The 13,541-nt window shown below is 39.5% G+C and overlaps 1 protein-coding gene across 1 annotated transcript in view; it reads right to left on the reverse strand.

Moving 5' to 3' along the window:
* Positions 1-13,541, reverse strand: part of C6 (complement C6) — a 78,617-nt gene that overhangs the window by 30,929 nt on the left and 34,147 nt on the right. Inside the window, exons 7-9 of the mRNA XM_059276624.1 lie at positions 11,149-11,349; positions 6,562-6,802; positions 3,287-3,409 (exon numbers count right to left, since the gene is read on the reverse strand). Coding sequence (XP_059132607.1) covers positions 3,287-3,409; positions 6,562-6,802; positions 11,149-11,349 — 565 coding nt within the window. The remainder of the gene's footprint in view (positions 1-3,286; positions 3,410-6,561; positions 6,803-11,148; positions 11,350-13,541) is intronic.

The raw sequence follows: 13,541 nt of genomic DNA on the forward strand, positions 1-13,541 counted from the left end.
ATCTGTATTCCTCATGAGATTGTAAATTTCAGATGTGGGAGTTTCTGTGATTGTACTCCTGTATGTTTGGAGCAGAATAAATAGCAATCAATAAGTCAGGCAAAATAGAAGAAAAATTTTATATAAAGTAGAAGTTTCTTATAGTTCCAAGACATATGAGAAAATGTGAGTTGTTTAGATGATTGGAAAACTTTAGCTTTGCAGAGAAAGAGGCAAGGTCTTAGCCTCAAGTCCAGATGAGATCATGACACCTTTGCCTCTGGCTTAAAAATGCTTTCAGGCCTATTTTGTTCCCTTTTTGGGTTAAGACCTCTATGGCCTCTTAAGGGTACGTTTCTGTTCAGTCAGTTCAGTTTGATTTATTTCAGAGCTATGACTGTTGAGAAGGGGGCACAGGCTTCATTCCTGTGACAGCCTCTTGGGAAAATATTCTGAAAAATTGATCTAACAGTCCTTATGCCTTTCTGGAAAAGAAAAAGCAGCCATTTGCTTTCTCCCCCAGCTGTACAGAGAGCAAATGCCCTTTGTATCTCCAACCCTAAGTAAGGTTGATATAACAAGAATTTTGGCTTTCTCTGTGTTTTCTCTCCTCTAGGTTCTTCCTCATACAACAATATGGCTCACTGTCGAAGGTCGCTGGTGTCTCTGTTATCTTGGACAACACTTATTAGAATGTAGGATTCTGACTAACTCTCAGACTTTTGTGAAACAAAGAAACTAATATGTAAGAGTCTATAAAAATGCAGTAGCCACAAAGCCTGCCTAAGTCCTACAACAACGACAACAAAACTTTACAGTTTATATCCAACAAACTTTATTATATCCTCTAAATAGTTATCCCTGTATCCACAGAGAAACTTGGCTCTCATCCCTCACCAAAGAAGCTTCCTTTTGCAACAGTCAGGGGCTATTACGTAGATCTCCAATTGGCCAAAAAGAAGAGACTAAGTGGTCATGGGGTGCCCAGTGCCAACTAGTAAGTCTAATGTAATCCTACACTAGGGCTGAGTGTAGGAATATTGGGGAAGAAGGGCCAGAAAGATTGTCTAATCCAGAGAACCAGAATTCTTGCTGCTATAAAACTCCTAGACATCTCAGGGAAGTTGAACTCATAAAATCTCAGTATGGTTGATGAAACAAGACCTTATAATGACAACACTTGTCAACATGCCAGGTGGATGGGGAGATTTCACCAGGCTCCACCTCTAGATGAAGAACTACAGGCAGTCAGTGGCTGCTGAGAGGGGAGATTATTTTCTTTAGGGATTAATGTCCTCCTATGTTATACAGTCTCAAGTAGTTAGCACTAAAGACATGTCTATATCAGCAACACTATATGGACTCAGTAGGTTTTATGTACACACACACACACACACACACACACACAAATAAACATATATGTGTATAAATATGTAATAATAATTATAGAAGAAGAGAGGTCATAAATTTGAGAGTGTGGAGGAGGGACATGAGAGGAGTTGGAGGGGTTATAGGAAGGGGCAGAAATGTTGTAAATAAAATAGTCATGTATGAGATTCTAAAAAAAAAACCCAAAAACAAAATAAAACTTTATAGTTTAACTATATGAATAGGTGATTTAATTTGTTTTATTATGTCATGAATGTAATTTAGATATCCCAACGTGGAATCAGATCAAACTATCTCACCTTGGTAATGAGAGACAATCAAGATCCAACCATTGATGATAAATCAATAATGACTTCAGAAAAAATTATTCAGACATAAGAGTACAAATTGCCAGAATCAAAATAAGTATACACTGTGCATGGTAGCACTAGTCTGTAATCCTCCCACTTAGAAAGTTGAATCAGGAGGATAATGAGTTAGGAGACAGCCCAGGCTTCATGGTGAGACCCTTTCTCAAAGCCAAAATAAGAACAGAGGCTTCTGTATCAGTCTTTCCAAAAAGAACTAAAGCCAAGAGGTTTTGGAAAAATGTTTTTCACACATGGTTACCTGACACTAACTGAATGCCTTCTAATCTTGGCTCCTCTTTGTATTGTGTTTATGATATTTGTTTCAGACATACAGGTGTTTAAAAAATGTTCACACTAAGGTATAAGTGCTTGTGTGTGCTCCCACATGCACAATTACGCTGGAGAATTGCCTTAATGGTCAGGAGCTTTGGGGACAATCAGCCAGTTTGCATAGTGTCAGAATGCCATCCGTTTTACATTATGGATCTTATAAATATGAGGTAATGGGAGTCAGTGAGGGACAAGGCCACAAGGGCACTTTCACATTCTGCGTTCTAAAGATGCTTCTGTAAGATGGAATATTATGAAAAGGAATCATCACACACTTGTTTTTAATACCACATCGTTAACAATTGGTGTGTTCTGAGTTCAGCTCCCCATCCTACTTTTCAGCCCAGATACCGCTGCTGGAATCCATGCCTGAATCAGGCAAACTCTAATTAAACTCAGTGTTCCAAGAAGTGCCTGAGTCCAGACATTTAGAGCATAAGGGAATAGTGCAAGGAATGAGAACAGCAGACATCCACTACAAGTCTCAGAAATGTGGATGACCATCGGACCAGAGGGCCGGCAGCTTTTTAGTTGCCATAACCATTTCCTTCATCTTTATAAACTTTGAGGGTCAGAGACATAAGACAGTTTCTAAAAACACACTTGTCTTTTGCCTTCTCAGGTCTGAATAAAGGAAAACTTCAAGATTCAATTCCTGCTTCTGCACATGTGCCTTTTGGTGACAGGTGGCACGGATTCCAGCATTCTGATCTCAAGTCTGTGTTTTTAATGGTTGGCTACCTACATATCCTTGCTTTCTAAGTTTCATAGAGGGGATGTCTGGTTTATATTCATGTTTACTTTCCAATACCTGATAAAGTGTCTGATAAGGAGTTCTACCTGTGGGAAAATTCAATATACTGTTCATTGAGTTGAGCAGCCTAAGGATAAGGAAAAGAAAACCTTAGTCATTTCTACTTTTTTTTTTCAGGACAGGATTTCTCTCTATGTAGTCCTGTACACCCTGGAACTTGCTCTATAGACCAGGCTGGTCTTGAGCTCACAGAGATCCCTGCCTGCCTCTGCCTTCCAAGTGCTGGGACTAAAGGCCTGCGCCACCCCCACCCAGTTTCTACTTTTTAAGTAGTGCTAATGATATTTTATTTTCACCTTCCCTCACGGCACGTAGTGTTTTGAGGCAGACAGATAATAACGAAGACATAGCAGTCATGTGCGATATGGTAAATGATGCGCAGCCTCGGGATACACAGGACAAACTGCTGAGAGAGCGCTGTTACCTTCGTATTTTTCAGACAGCTTATTCGTGGTGCACCGTTGTTCTCTCTTGGTGCTTGTAAAAAGGAAATAGCGCTTCTTTGTTTCATACTGGACACAGGTCCGGGTTTCTTCCTCTGTTAGACCTAGAAAATGAAATACAAGAAAAAGCCCCTGAGAACGCACCTTTGAGAATTTAAGGAAGAAGGCCACGTGGCTCTGGCCACTGTCATGAGGCTGGATACTGTCATCAGCTTCTAACCTGCTCAGCTCTAATGGACAGTTTTGCCTGGAGATTCAGCCTCACACAGGTCCTGAGGAAATCCCAAATGGAAGAGGTTCTGTGAGTTCCCACCATCTTCACCCTTGATACTGGTCCCGGGAAGCACTTGTGAGGCCACTGAAGCCCATCCCCCAGGGCTGTTGTCTCTTCCAGCCTGCCCTTGTTGCCACAGTACACAAGGGACCCTAAGGATTATCTTTTCTGCTGTGCACTGCTTCTGGGTAGCCCTGCTCATTAAGTCTGCGTCTCACTGTGGGACCCACATTTTGGACTCGGAGCTGTCTTGGTGAGGTGTGAGTCACTTCACTTGTGCACGGTCTCAAGAATGAATCTGTGCCATCCATCCTTCACTCAATGTTCATTTTCATATTTATTTGGGCTTCCTTCCCATGACCTGGTTACTCATTCTATCCCTCCTCCTCCTCCAACCTTGTTATTATAATAGAAATTCTAAAGTCTTGACTGATGAATTCTTCAGACTCTTCGTTGGCTGTTTTGTCTCCTTATCTGAATTCAAATCTATATTTGGTGCCATTTTTCTGCTGTCTCAAAGAAGATAGTACTACATAATTTCTGTCTCTTCAGGTTGGGAGTTGGAATTAACATCTTCCCAGATCCCCAGTACTGCTCTCATTGGGTGGCTCTCTAATGTCTTATATATCATGTAAAAACCCTGATGTTTGGAGGCTGAAACCATTCCATTAGAAGACCTTTACCAATCCCTGTCCTTTGCCAATGTCTTACCATCAGTTGTTAAAGCTTTTGACACGCGAATATCCAAACCAGTTCCATCTCAATGCCTGTAATCATGCTCACTGACCTGAGAGTCTCTCTGTGAGGCTAGGATGGCACAGGGAGGTGGATCTAGAATACCTGAGAGTGGAGGTGGTATTACTTGTCTGGGATAATGTGAAGGGAATTGATGCTTCCTATTTTCTTCCCAGCATTCCAAGACATCTGACTGTGCACAGGAGATAGGCTGTAATGCCAGCTCTTATCCACTTTAGAGCAAAGGCTTTATTGAGTTCTGGCACTTATGGCGAGAGCTTGCGGTGTATATCGGATCGGGTCTGATGTCAAAGTGAAGGCATGAAGGCACAACTTTTCCAGAGGGGATGGAAGTAGATGTGAATTAGGTCAGCCTTCAATTTTCTTTTACTTTTTATGTTTTAAGTCTGACACATTTGAAGGTACATGTTATGTGTTAGGAGTAGAAAAGAATAGTCTGGAGCCCTTGTGTTTGCCCTTTCAACTCTAACACAGAAGATGCTATTTCATTCAGTCTTGAGGAATAAATATGTGTATCTGGTAACATTGTTTTTATAAGTCAAAATATGAAGCAATGGTAGCACTTTCGTGAATCTACAGTTTACAGTTCTTTTTTCTTGTTCATTTGATTTTTAAAGGTTATAAATTAGGATTAAATGTTATATGACTAACTAATTATAAGACAATGATTTACCTAAGGGCAAAGTTAATTTCATATACTTGAGGACCATGCATGCTCCCTTAAAGAAATGAAGGATGACTCTGTTTCATGGCGTTGACAAGTCAGTGATTAAAGAATCAGTGAATTTCTGCGCATGCTCTTTGGTCCCTAAGAGCGGTACACTGCATGACCTCTGCACATATTAACTGGGGGAGTCTCCCTGGCGCTGTGGTACCTGATCTGTCACACCTGACTGTCTCTATGCTGTGGCAAAGGAATGAGTGTTTCTGTAGCCTTTCAGTCTCTTCTGAATGAGCAGGCCAGCAGCACCAGTCAAAACACTATGCTCAAAGATTTGTCTTATTAACATACAGTAAAGGCTTAGAAATAATTTAAAAAACATTATGCTGAGAAATACTGAGGTGATTATTTTTTCTCCTCAAATTCAGAGCAGAAGATGACTTCCTCACAAAGGGACTTTAAAATTACCCTCTTGTTTAGAATATCTCCATTATTTACAGTTTACACCGTGTTTGTGAAATTCTTTCACCTTGTGTGCTGAAGTAACATCAACTTTTATTCAAGTTTTTAGCATACTGATGGGGCACCGAACAACAGAGGAAAGAGAGTGTAAAGGGGTGCAAACAAAACACAGTTCAGTTTAATTGTATTCTCAAGGGAGAAGTACCATGGAGCACCCAAGCTATTTTCAAAAAGGAATGACAAGAGGTATAATTACTATTAAATAAAGTCTACTAATATCTTAAATCTCAATCTACATTTAATCTTATTCCTAGATAAAGAAGGTAGAAAAAGAGAAGGTTCATTCAGAGAGGGACATGCAGGGAAGCCCACCCCATGGAGAATTCCATTCTAGTAGGATTTGTTCTGGCCCAGTGTGCTTCATTTTCCTCATAATTAAGATTGCACAGCAGTTTTACTGTAGCTCAAAAGTTTTCTGAACATAAAAATATCCATAGCTTAAGAATATTGAACACAGTGGTATTGGATATATGGGTTATAGCCATGTGCATATGTATGCTGTAAATACTATATATATATGTACATATATATAATGTCTCTGTGTATATCTAGTATATATGAATATGTGTGAGGGTTTATTTTTAGCTTCCTCTCTCATCTCAGCCTTTGTTTCACTGTGCCTTTGTCTTATACCATCGGTCATCACCTAAAATCATTAAAAGAGAGTAATTGCTATTGAATTTGCTGTAAATTGTTGTGATATGTTATTTGTTATCAAATGTTATAAGTAAATTATGTGAAAGTTTGAAGATCATTTTTTGTGTTCCTGAGGTATTGACAAGCATCTCCCTTAAGTGATCATGTCTGACATTGGGCCACAGAGGCTAAACATACTTTCTTCTTCTTCTTCTTCTTTTGGTCCTTATTTACTATTTTTATTTTATTTTGTTTATTTCAGTGTGTTTGCTTTTGATTATTCTTCATCTCAATTTTGCCAACAACACAAAAGATCTAAATAAAATCAAAGCAGAGTCATTAGAGGGAAGGAGTAGAAGAGACGTGTCCCATGTTATTGTCAAGCCAAACAAAGAAAAGCCACATACCTGAGTTCTTGAGCTCCTGGCTGCTAAATTGGTAGAGAAGGTCATACTTGCCCCCAAGGGAGCCTGAAGTGAAGTAGTGGGTCCCAAAATCATCAAATATCCGGCTGTACAAAGCTGAGTTGTATTCTAAAGGCAGATGGTGAAGGGCTTTCTGAAAGACATCTGAAAGCTGCAGGTCTGTCGTTTGCATTGTGAAATTGAAGACTTTGATTGCTTTATGGATCCTGACAAAGCTAGAATCCTAAGAAAAAGGGGCAAAAAGCATAAGAAAACAAAGGTCAAACTAAGGAAATGAAGACAGAGGTAACGATAATGTGAGGCATCCATTCTTGAAATGTCGTCAACTTCTCATTAGCCCCATTCCTCCCACAGCATGAAAATAATTCAGCTCTATTGCAGGTTTTCACACACAAGCTGTAATCTTCGTCCCTCACTCCAGCATCTCTTCCTGCAATGTTCAAAGTGTTAAACAGATGAGACCATCTCAATAATGTACACCATGTAGCTTCGCATGCCTTCTCTACCCAGGAAGAGATCAGTGATCAGCAACGTCAGTCTTTATGACTGTCTGTGCACAGCTGTACCACCAGTGAGTTTTTATTGAATGCCCTAATGCAAATAGTTGAAAATAAAAAAAAAAGATGACAAAAAGATTCAGCTGTAAGTGTTGTAGGTGATATTCACTAACCACAAAGAAGCATTAAATTCTGTAGACTTCAGCTGTCTCCTGCCAGATGAAGAAAATATGCACCAGATGACATTTCACACTCTCAGTGCCAAAGAACACCACATTTTCTGTCACTAAGTAATGACATTAAACTAATTCTTTATAGTCCATCTCTGCCACCCATATGCAAAAGTGAGAAGGCTTTCTTTTTAATTGCTGTGTTTTTGCAAACACATCTGCTTGTTTCTTCATTTCTTATTATGTAGGTTAATTTGAGGTTAAACAGTTGATACTGTGTTATGGTCTCATGCCTTTACATTCTCCCACACAACTCCTGGCATTTATGAGCATATTCAGGTACACTGTGTTTACAAATTATGTATTCTATCTGATCTCTCAATTCTAACAAATTGTGTTATGTAAGTGATGGTAACAGAATAACTACCATGTTTTAGCAAAAAAGATTTTATTGTAACTGTTAATTATAAACCAGTCATTTTCCTTCATGCTATAATTATGACATCAAAAACCGCTAATGCAAATACCAAAAACACTGCAAGGATAAAAAGGAGCTATCATTTACTCTTTCTCCCCATTCTCTTCCCTTCATATGTTCTTGCCTTCAATTTAATTTTTGTTCCGTTATGTCAGAGGCACTTGTTGTAGAAGTGAACAAGGCAGAGGAAGACTTTTTCGTTGTGGATTTTATGTTTCAGGGTATGCTCACCAACTCTACTTATGAACTTTTACACTTGAATTTTGTCAAACAGCCCCCAAACTCGGAGCATCTCTGTGCTTTTGGGAAGAACCAAGCATCTTTAATGTATGCTTTTTGATGCTGTGGGATGTTCTGTATGTTAAATGTATTGCTCTGATTGCTTAATAAATAAAACACTGATTGGCCAGTAGCCAGGCAGGAAGTATAGGTGGGACAAGCAGAGAAGAGAATTCTGGGAATAGGAAGGCTGAGTGAGAGAGACACTGCCAGCCGCCGCCATGACAAGCGAGATGTAAGGTACCAGTAAGCCACGAGCCATGTGGCAATTTATAGACTAATAGAAATGGGTTAATTTAAGATATAATAACTAGATAACAAGAAGCCTGCCACAGCCATACAGCTTGTAAATAATATAAGCATCTGTGTGTTTATTTTATAAGTGGGCTGTCGGACTGTCAGGGATTGGTGGGACCCGGAGAGAAAACTCCAGCTACATTTGGAGGTTTAATATTTACAGTTTTCTTTACAGAGGACATCCAGCGAAACATATGCTTGACTTTGACAGCTCAATATAGTAGAAGCGCAGGCATGATGCACGGCAACTATATGAGGGCTGGAACTGGCTAGTCTAGACCAAGAAGGTACATTATAACAGAGTCTTAAGCAATACAAACACATTTCATTCGTTCATGAGATCTTTCTGTGCTAGGATTATATTGTGTGATTTCAGTTGTGTAAAGTAAATGAGATATTCACCAAGCCTCATAGAACTGATTATGATTTGGCTCTGAAGTGATTCTCTGCCCAGTGAATAAGTTTAGTCAGATCTGGGATTGACAAAACAAAACCACAGCATACATTGGGTTCATTGGAAGGCTCTGGTTCAACTCACAGTACTTGCAGACTAAGAAAAGCCACAGTAGCATTTTCTCCTTAGATAGACTAGAATAAGGACATGCTCTATTCAGATGGACTCTGTCTTCTATGTTCATCATGATATTGAGTTGAGCCATACGAGGGTGACAATTTTAAGGCAGACTGGTTGAAAAGCAGCAATTTCATGTACTTTAAGCTGTAAATAGCCCCAAGGTTTTGACTTTGGGGAAGACTATTAAGATAAAAAACTAGCTATTTACCACAGAAAAGGGTTTTTATGTGTGCTTTCTAGTATGTTTAAAACATTTATATCCAACTATGTGAAGTCTATCTTAAGGTCAGACCACCACCTGAAGATCACCTGCATTTCTTCAGTTTGCCCACCTCCTTCCCTCTTTATGCTACAGTTTGAGACAACTATGTGTAACTATGGATGCTCTGTTAGGGTGACATGAGGATTTGATCAAAGACAAGATCCCTAGATAGTATGAATTAATAGATTAAAAGAAGGGACTATATATGTCTATAGAAAGCCTGAAGCGGATTGCATAAAAAAGACAGTTATTATATGTGATTTATAAGAAACATATTCAGTTAGTTAAAGCAAGCCTGATGATCTGAGTCTGATCCCTGAGACTGGAGTGATAGGAAAAAAGAATAAACTCTAACAACTTGTGCTCTGACCTCCACATTTAATACTGTGGAGGGTGTGTATTCACGAGTGAGGACACATGCGCACATACATGTACACACACAATAAATGAATGCATAATTTTTTAAAAGGAATTTTAAACATGACGGGGAAATTACAGTCCATGAGATCTCAACATTATGGTTGCCTAAACAAAACCTGCATAATGACTACACCAATCAACATGCCCAAGTGTGAATGGGGTAAATTTCACAAGGCCCTACCCCCTAGATTAAGATCTATAGGCAATCAATGGCTGCTGACAGAATCAGTTTTTCCCAGGGACAAATCATCCAACAGGTTATAAAATCTCAAAGTATCAGCTCTAAATACATGTACATGTGAACAACACTAAATGGACTCAGTAGGCTAAAGACTTTTGTAACAGTAGCAATTAAAGAAGGAAATGCCTTGAATTTGAGAGGGAGCAGAGTTGGCAGGGCAAGAGTTAGAGGGGAAGGAAGAGTAGAAATGATATAAATACTCATATATGAAAGTCTCAAAATATTTTTAACAACTAAGAAAATACATTTAAATCACAAGCAGTCTAAAAAATAACCCCATCACTGGTAATTACATAATGAAATTAAATCTTTTACTTTGTATAATTTATTGATGCTTTAAAAAAAAAACCCCTCTCTGAGGCTAGAGAGATGTCTCAGCAGTTAAGAGAACTGGCTGAAACACCAGGCAGAGCTCCAGGAGTCCAGTAGGAGAGAGAGGAGGGAGTCTATGAGCAAGTGCATCAGGATCATGATGGGGAAACCTGCAGAGACAACCAAACCAAACTAGTGGGAATTCATGAAAGTTGCATCAACGGCTGTAGAGCCTGCATGGGACTGGACCAGGCCCTCTGCATGGTAAGAAAATTGTGTAGCTTGATCTGCTTGGGGGACCCCCTGGTGGTAGGATCAGAATCCATCTCTGGTGAATGAGTGGGTTTTGTGGAGCCCACTACCTATGATGGGATACCTTATGCAGCCTCGAGGCAGGGGGAAGGACTTGGACTTGCCTCTACTGGTTGTGTCTCCTCATGGGAGGCCTTGCCTTCTTGTCAGGGGGAGTTGGGGGAGGTAGGTTGGCGGGGAGGCTGGGGGTGAGTGAGAGAAGGGAAGAGGGGGATCTTTGATAGGTGTGTAAAATGAATAAAAAAATTTCTTAAGAAGAGAGAGAGAGAGAGAGAGAGAGAGAGAGAGAGAGAGAGAGAGAGAGAGAGAACTGACTGTTTTTCTAGAGGACCTGAATTTGGTTCCATCACCCACGTCTGGTAGCTCACAGTTATTTTGTAATTCTGGTTCAAAGTGTTCCCATATCCTTTTCTGGCCTCAGGGGTATCCACACACATGTGGCATACACTCACACATCCATACACATAAATAAAAAAAATAAAAAATAATCCTTAAATTTTATTGAAAACAAAGCACATTGACCATAGCATGGGACAGAAAACTGAAAATAAAAAAAAAAAAAAACAACTCATGCAGTTCAGTTTGTAGAAGGGAAGCATGGTGACGCAACATCCCTTTATGTTCTAAAGTGAGAGTTATGAAAAGTGAGTCTAAGTTTAGCTTCTTGTTGCTTGGATAGGCCTTAATTTTGAAGAAAGAATGAATGACGAGGAACTGTTTTCCTTACCGTTTTGTGGGAGGCTTGGATAGCTTCCTTGAAGGCTGAGTTTTGTTGGAATCTTCTACTTGTCTTTGAGGAAAACAAAATCGGCACACTAAAAGACTGTTTCTGTTCATCTGACAAGAAAGGAGCTTCATTTTTCTTATTTTCAATATTGATTAAATCCTTGTAGAAATCTGTTTTCAAATCATCTTCTACAGTTTGTACCTGGCCAACAAAATACATATAAAATAACATTAGTTAGGGAGACAATCCAGTGTGGTAGCTTCAATACTAATGGGATTCCATAGATAAACATAGATCTGGAGAGGCAATATTTTGAGCAGCTTGATTAAGGAAAGAACACAGAACCCGAGACTTGATGATAAGCTGCAAGAGCTATTTTATTTACATATATGTATATGTATATATATATATACACATCTATATGCATATATATATACACACACATATATAATATTTTTATTGACAATTTGGGAATTTCACATCATAAACCCTGATCATATTCACTTCCTCATCCTCCCAGGTCTAGTCCTTGTGACCTCCCCTAAAAAGAAAGAGGAGGAAGAGGAAGGAGGAGGAGGGAGGAGGAGGAGGAGGAGGAGGAGGAGGAGGAGGAGGAGGAGAAGAAGAAGAAGAAGAAGAAGAAGAAGAAGAAGAAGAAGAAGAAGAAGAAGAAGAAGAAGACACAAAATGTGTCCAACTTGTGTTGTCCATATACTCACTGGAGCATGGTCAAACTCCTGGTGGCCAGCCCCTTAAAGAAAACTGAGTCCTCCCCTGCCCACACTCCCTCTGGAAGCCATCAGTTGTACAGAGCTACACTGGAGTATCCTCATCATGATTTTAAGATTTCTTTTCTTGTCTGGGCTGTTGTTTTGGGGGTGGGGTAGGGGTTGTCACAGATTTCTATGTCCCTTTTTCTCAACTACAAGTCTTCAGTCATCTATTCCACTGCAACAGTAGCTTCCCTCCTTGCTCTTTACAGTCAGTGGGAGCATGGACCATGGACTTCTACATGGTTTCTGGGAACAGCACAGACCACAGACATCCTTATGATCTTCGGCAGCAGCATGTGCCACGGACCTCTACCTTTTACAACTTTACGTGTATGAGTATTTTGCTTGTGTGTATGTCTGTGCACCACTTGCAGGCCGAGTGACTGGAAACTGGTCACGAGCTATCATGCAGTGCTGGGAAACCAATTCAACTTCCCTGCAAGAACAGTAAGTGCTCTTAATCACTGAGCCCAAATCTCTTCAGTCCCCAAAGGGGCTATTTTTGCATGTTTTAATTATACAGAGTAAAGTGTGTTTCTCTATGATATTGCCAATGAGGTCGATTTTTAAGACTGCTTGGGATTCTAGTGTGGTGTGGGATTTAATTTAAAGTATATTCAGAGATCTACTACTGAGACAAAAGAGGGTGGGAAGAGATGCTATATGACCCTATCTGCACGCTATTTGCCCATGGCCAGTCAGGGGAACAACAGTGGCAATTGAGCTTCAAGAGTTTGGCCCATCAGAATGACAGGCACTAATGAGTGAATCTTGGATGGGCAAAGTCCCAAGGGCTTCAGTTCTAGAATGTCTCTTGCTGCTACTGTGCCTTTCCATGTTTGCCACGGCCACTTTTCTCTCTGGTATCTGGCATGGTATGAATGGGTGGGGGGAGATTCCCACTGCATTTAATGTAGTGTGATTATCTCATGGAAATATCCCATTCTACTGGGTATTTTTACTTGTGGATTACTGTGAAGATGATTTCCTCTTAAGCTGTACTGTTTAGCTGAAGTAATGATTTAATACAATAATAGTGTTAATTTAAATAGAATTTTGAGGATTAAGGTTTTTTTTTTTAACAAAGGTAGTAAGAGATTATGATAGAGGTTAGCTTAGTGGAAAAATTAATATTGGTAAAGGTAGGATATAGTGTTGCCCCACCCTGATAAAGCAGGATCTACAGAGACAGAAAATAGAAACAAGGAAATGTCATACAACTAGGACTTATGAGTTTTTTGAGGAGTTGTATAGACTGTAGTTTAAGTTAATAATTAAGGAAAACAATTGAGTCCCAGGAGTTAGCTCAAGTTTTTTTGATATTGGGAAATGTGTTTACAGGTTTCAGTGTGCACCATAGCTAAAACAAAGCTTTAAACAATTGACTTCATGTAACTAGAAAACAAAAAATTGCATGGTTAGGTAAAATAATTGGACAGGATTCTAAAATGTGAAAAGTGAAACTAGTAACCTGTTTTTCTGGCAGTTAGAAAAAACTACTGACTGTAAAAAGTTATGGCTGAAAGGCTCCTGATCTGTGAGAAATCTAAAAGATAAATGTTTAACTGTATGTGGGTTCTTGGGGATAATTTGTTTTTCACCTGTAATGTTTAATGGGAA

This window comes from Peromyscus eremicus, chromosome 11, assembly GCF_949786415.1.
Source record: "Peromyscus eremicus chromosome 11, PerEre_H2_v1, whole genome shotgun sequence".
Lineage (NCBI taxonomy): Eukaryota > Metazoa > Chordata > Mammalia > Rodentia > Cricetidae > Peromyscus > Peromyscus eremicus.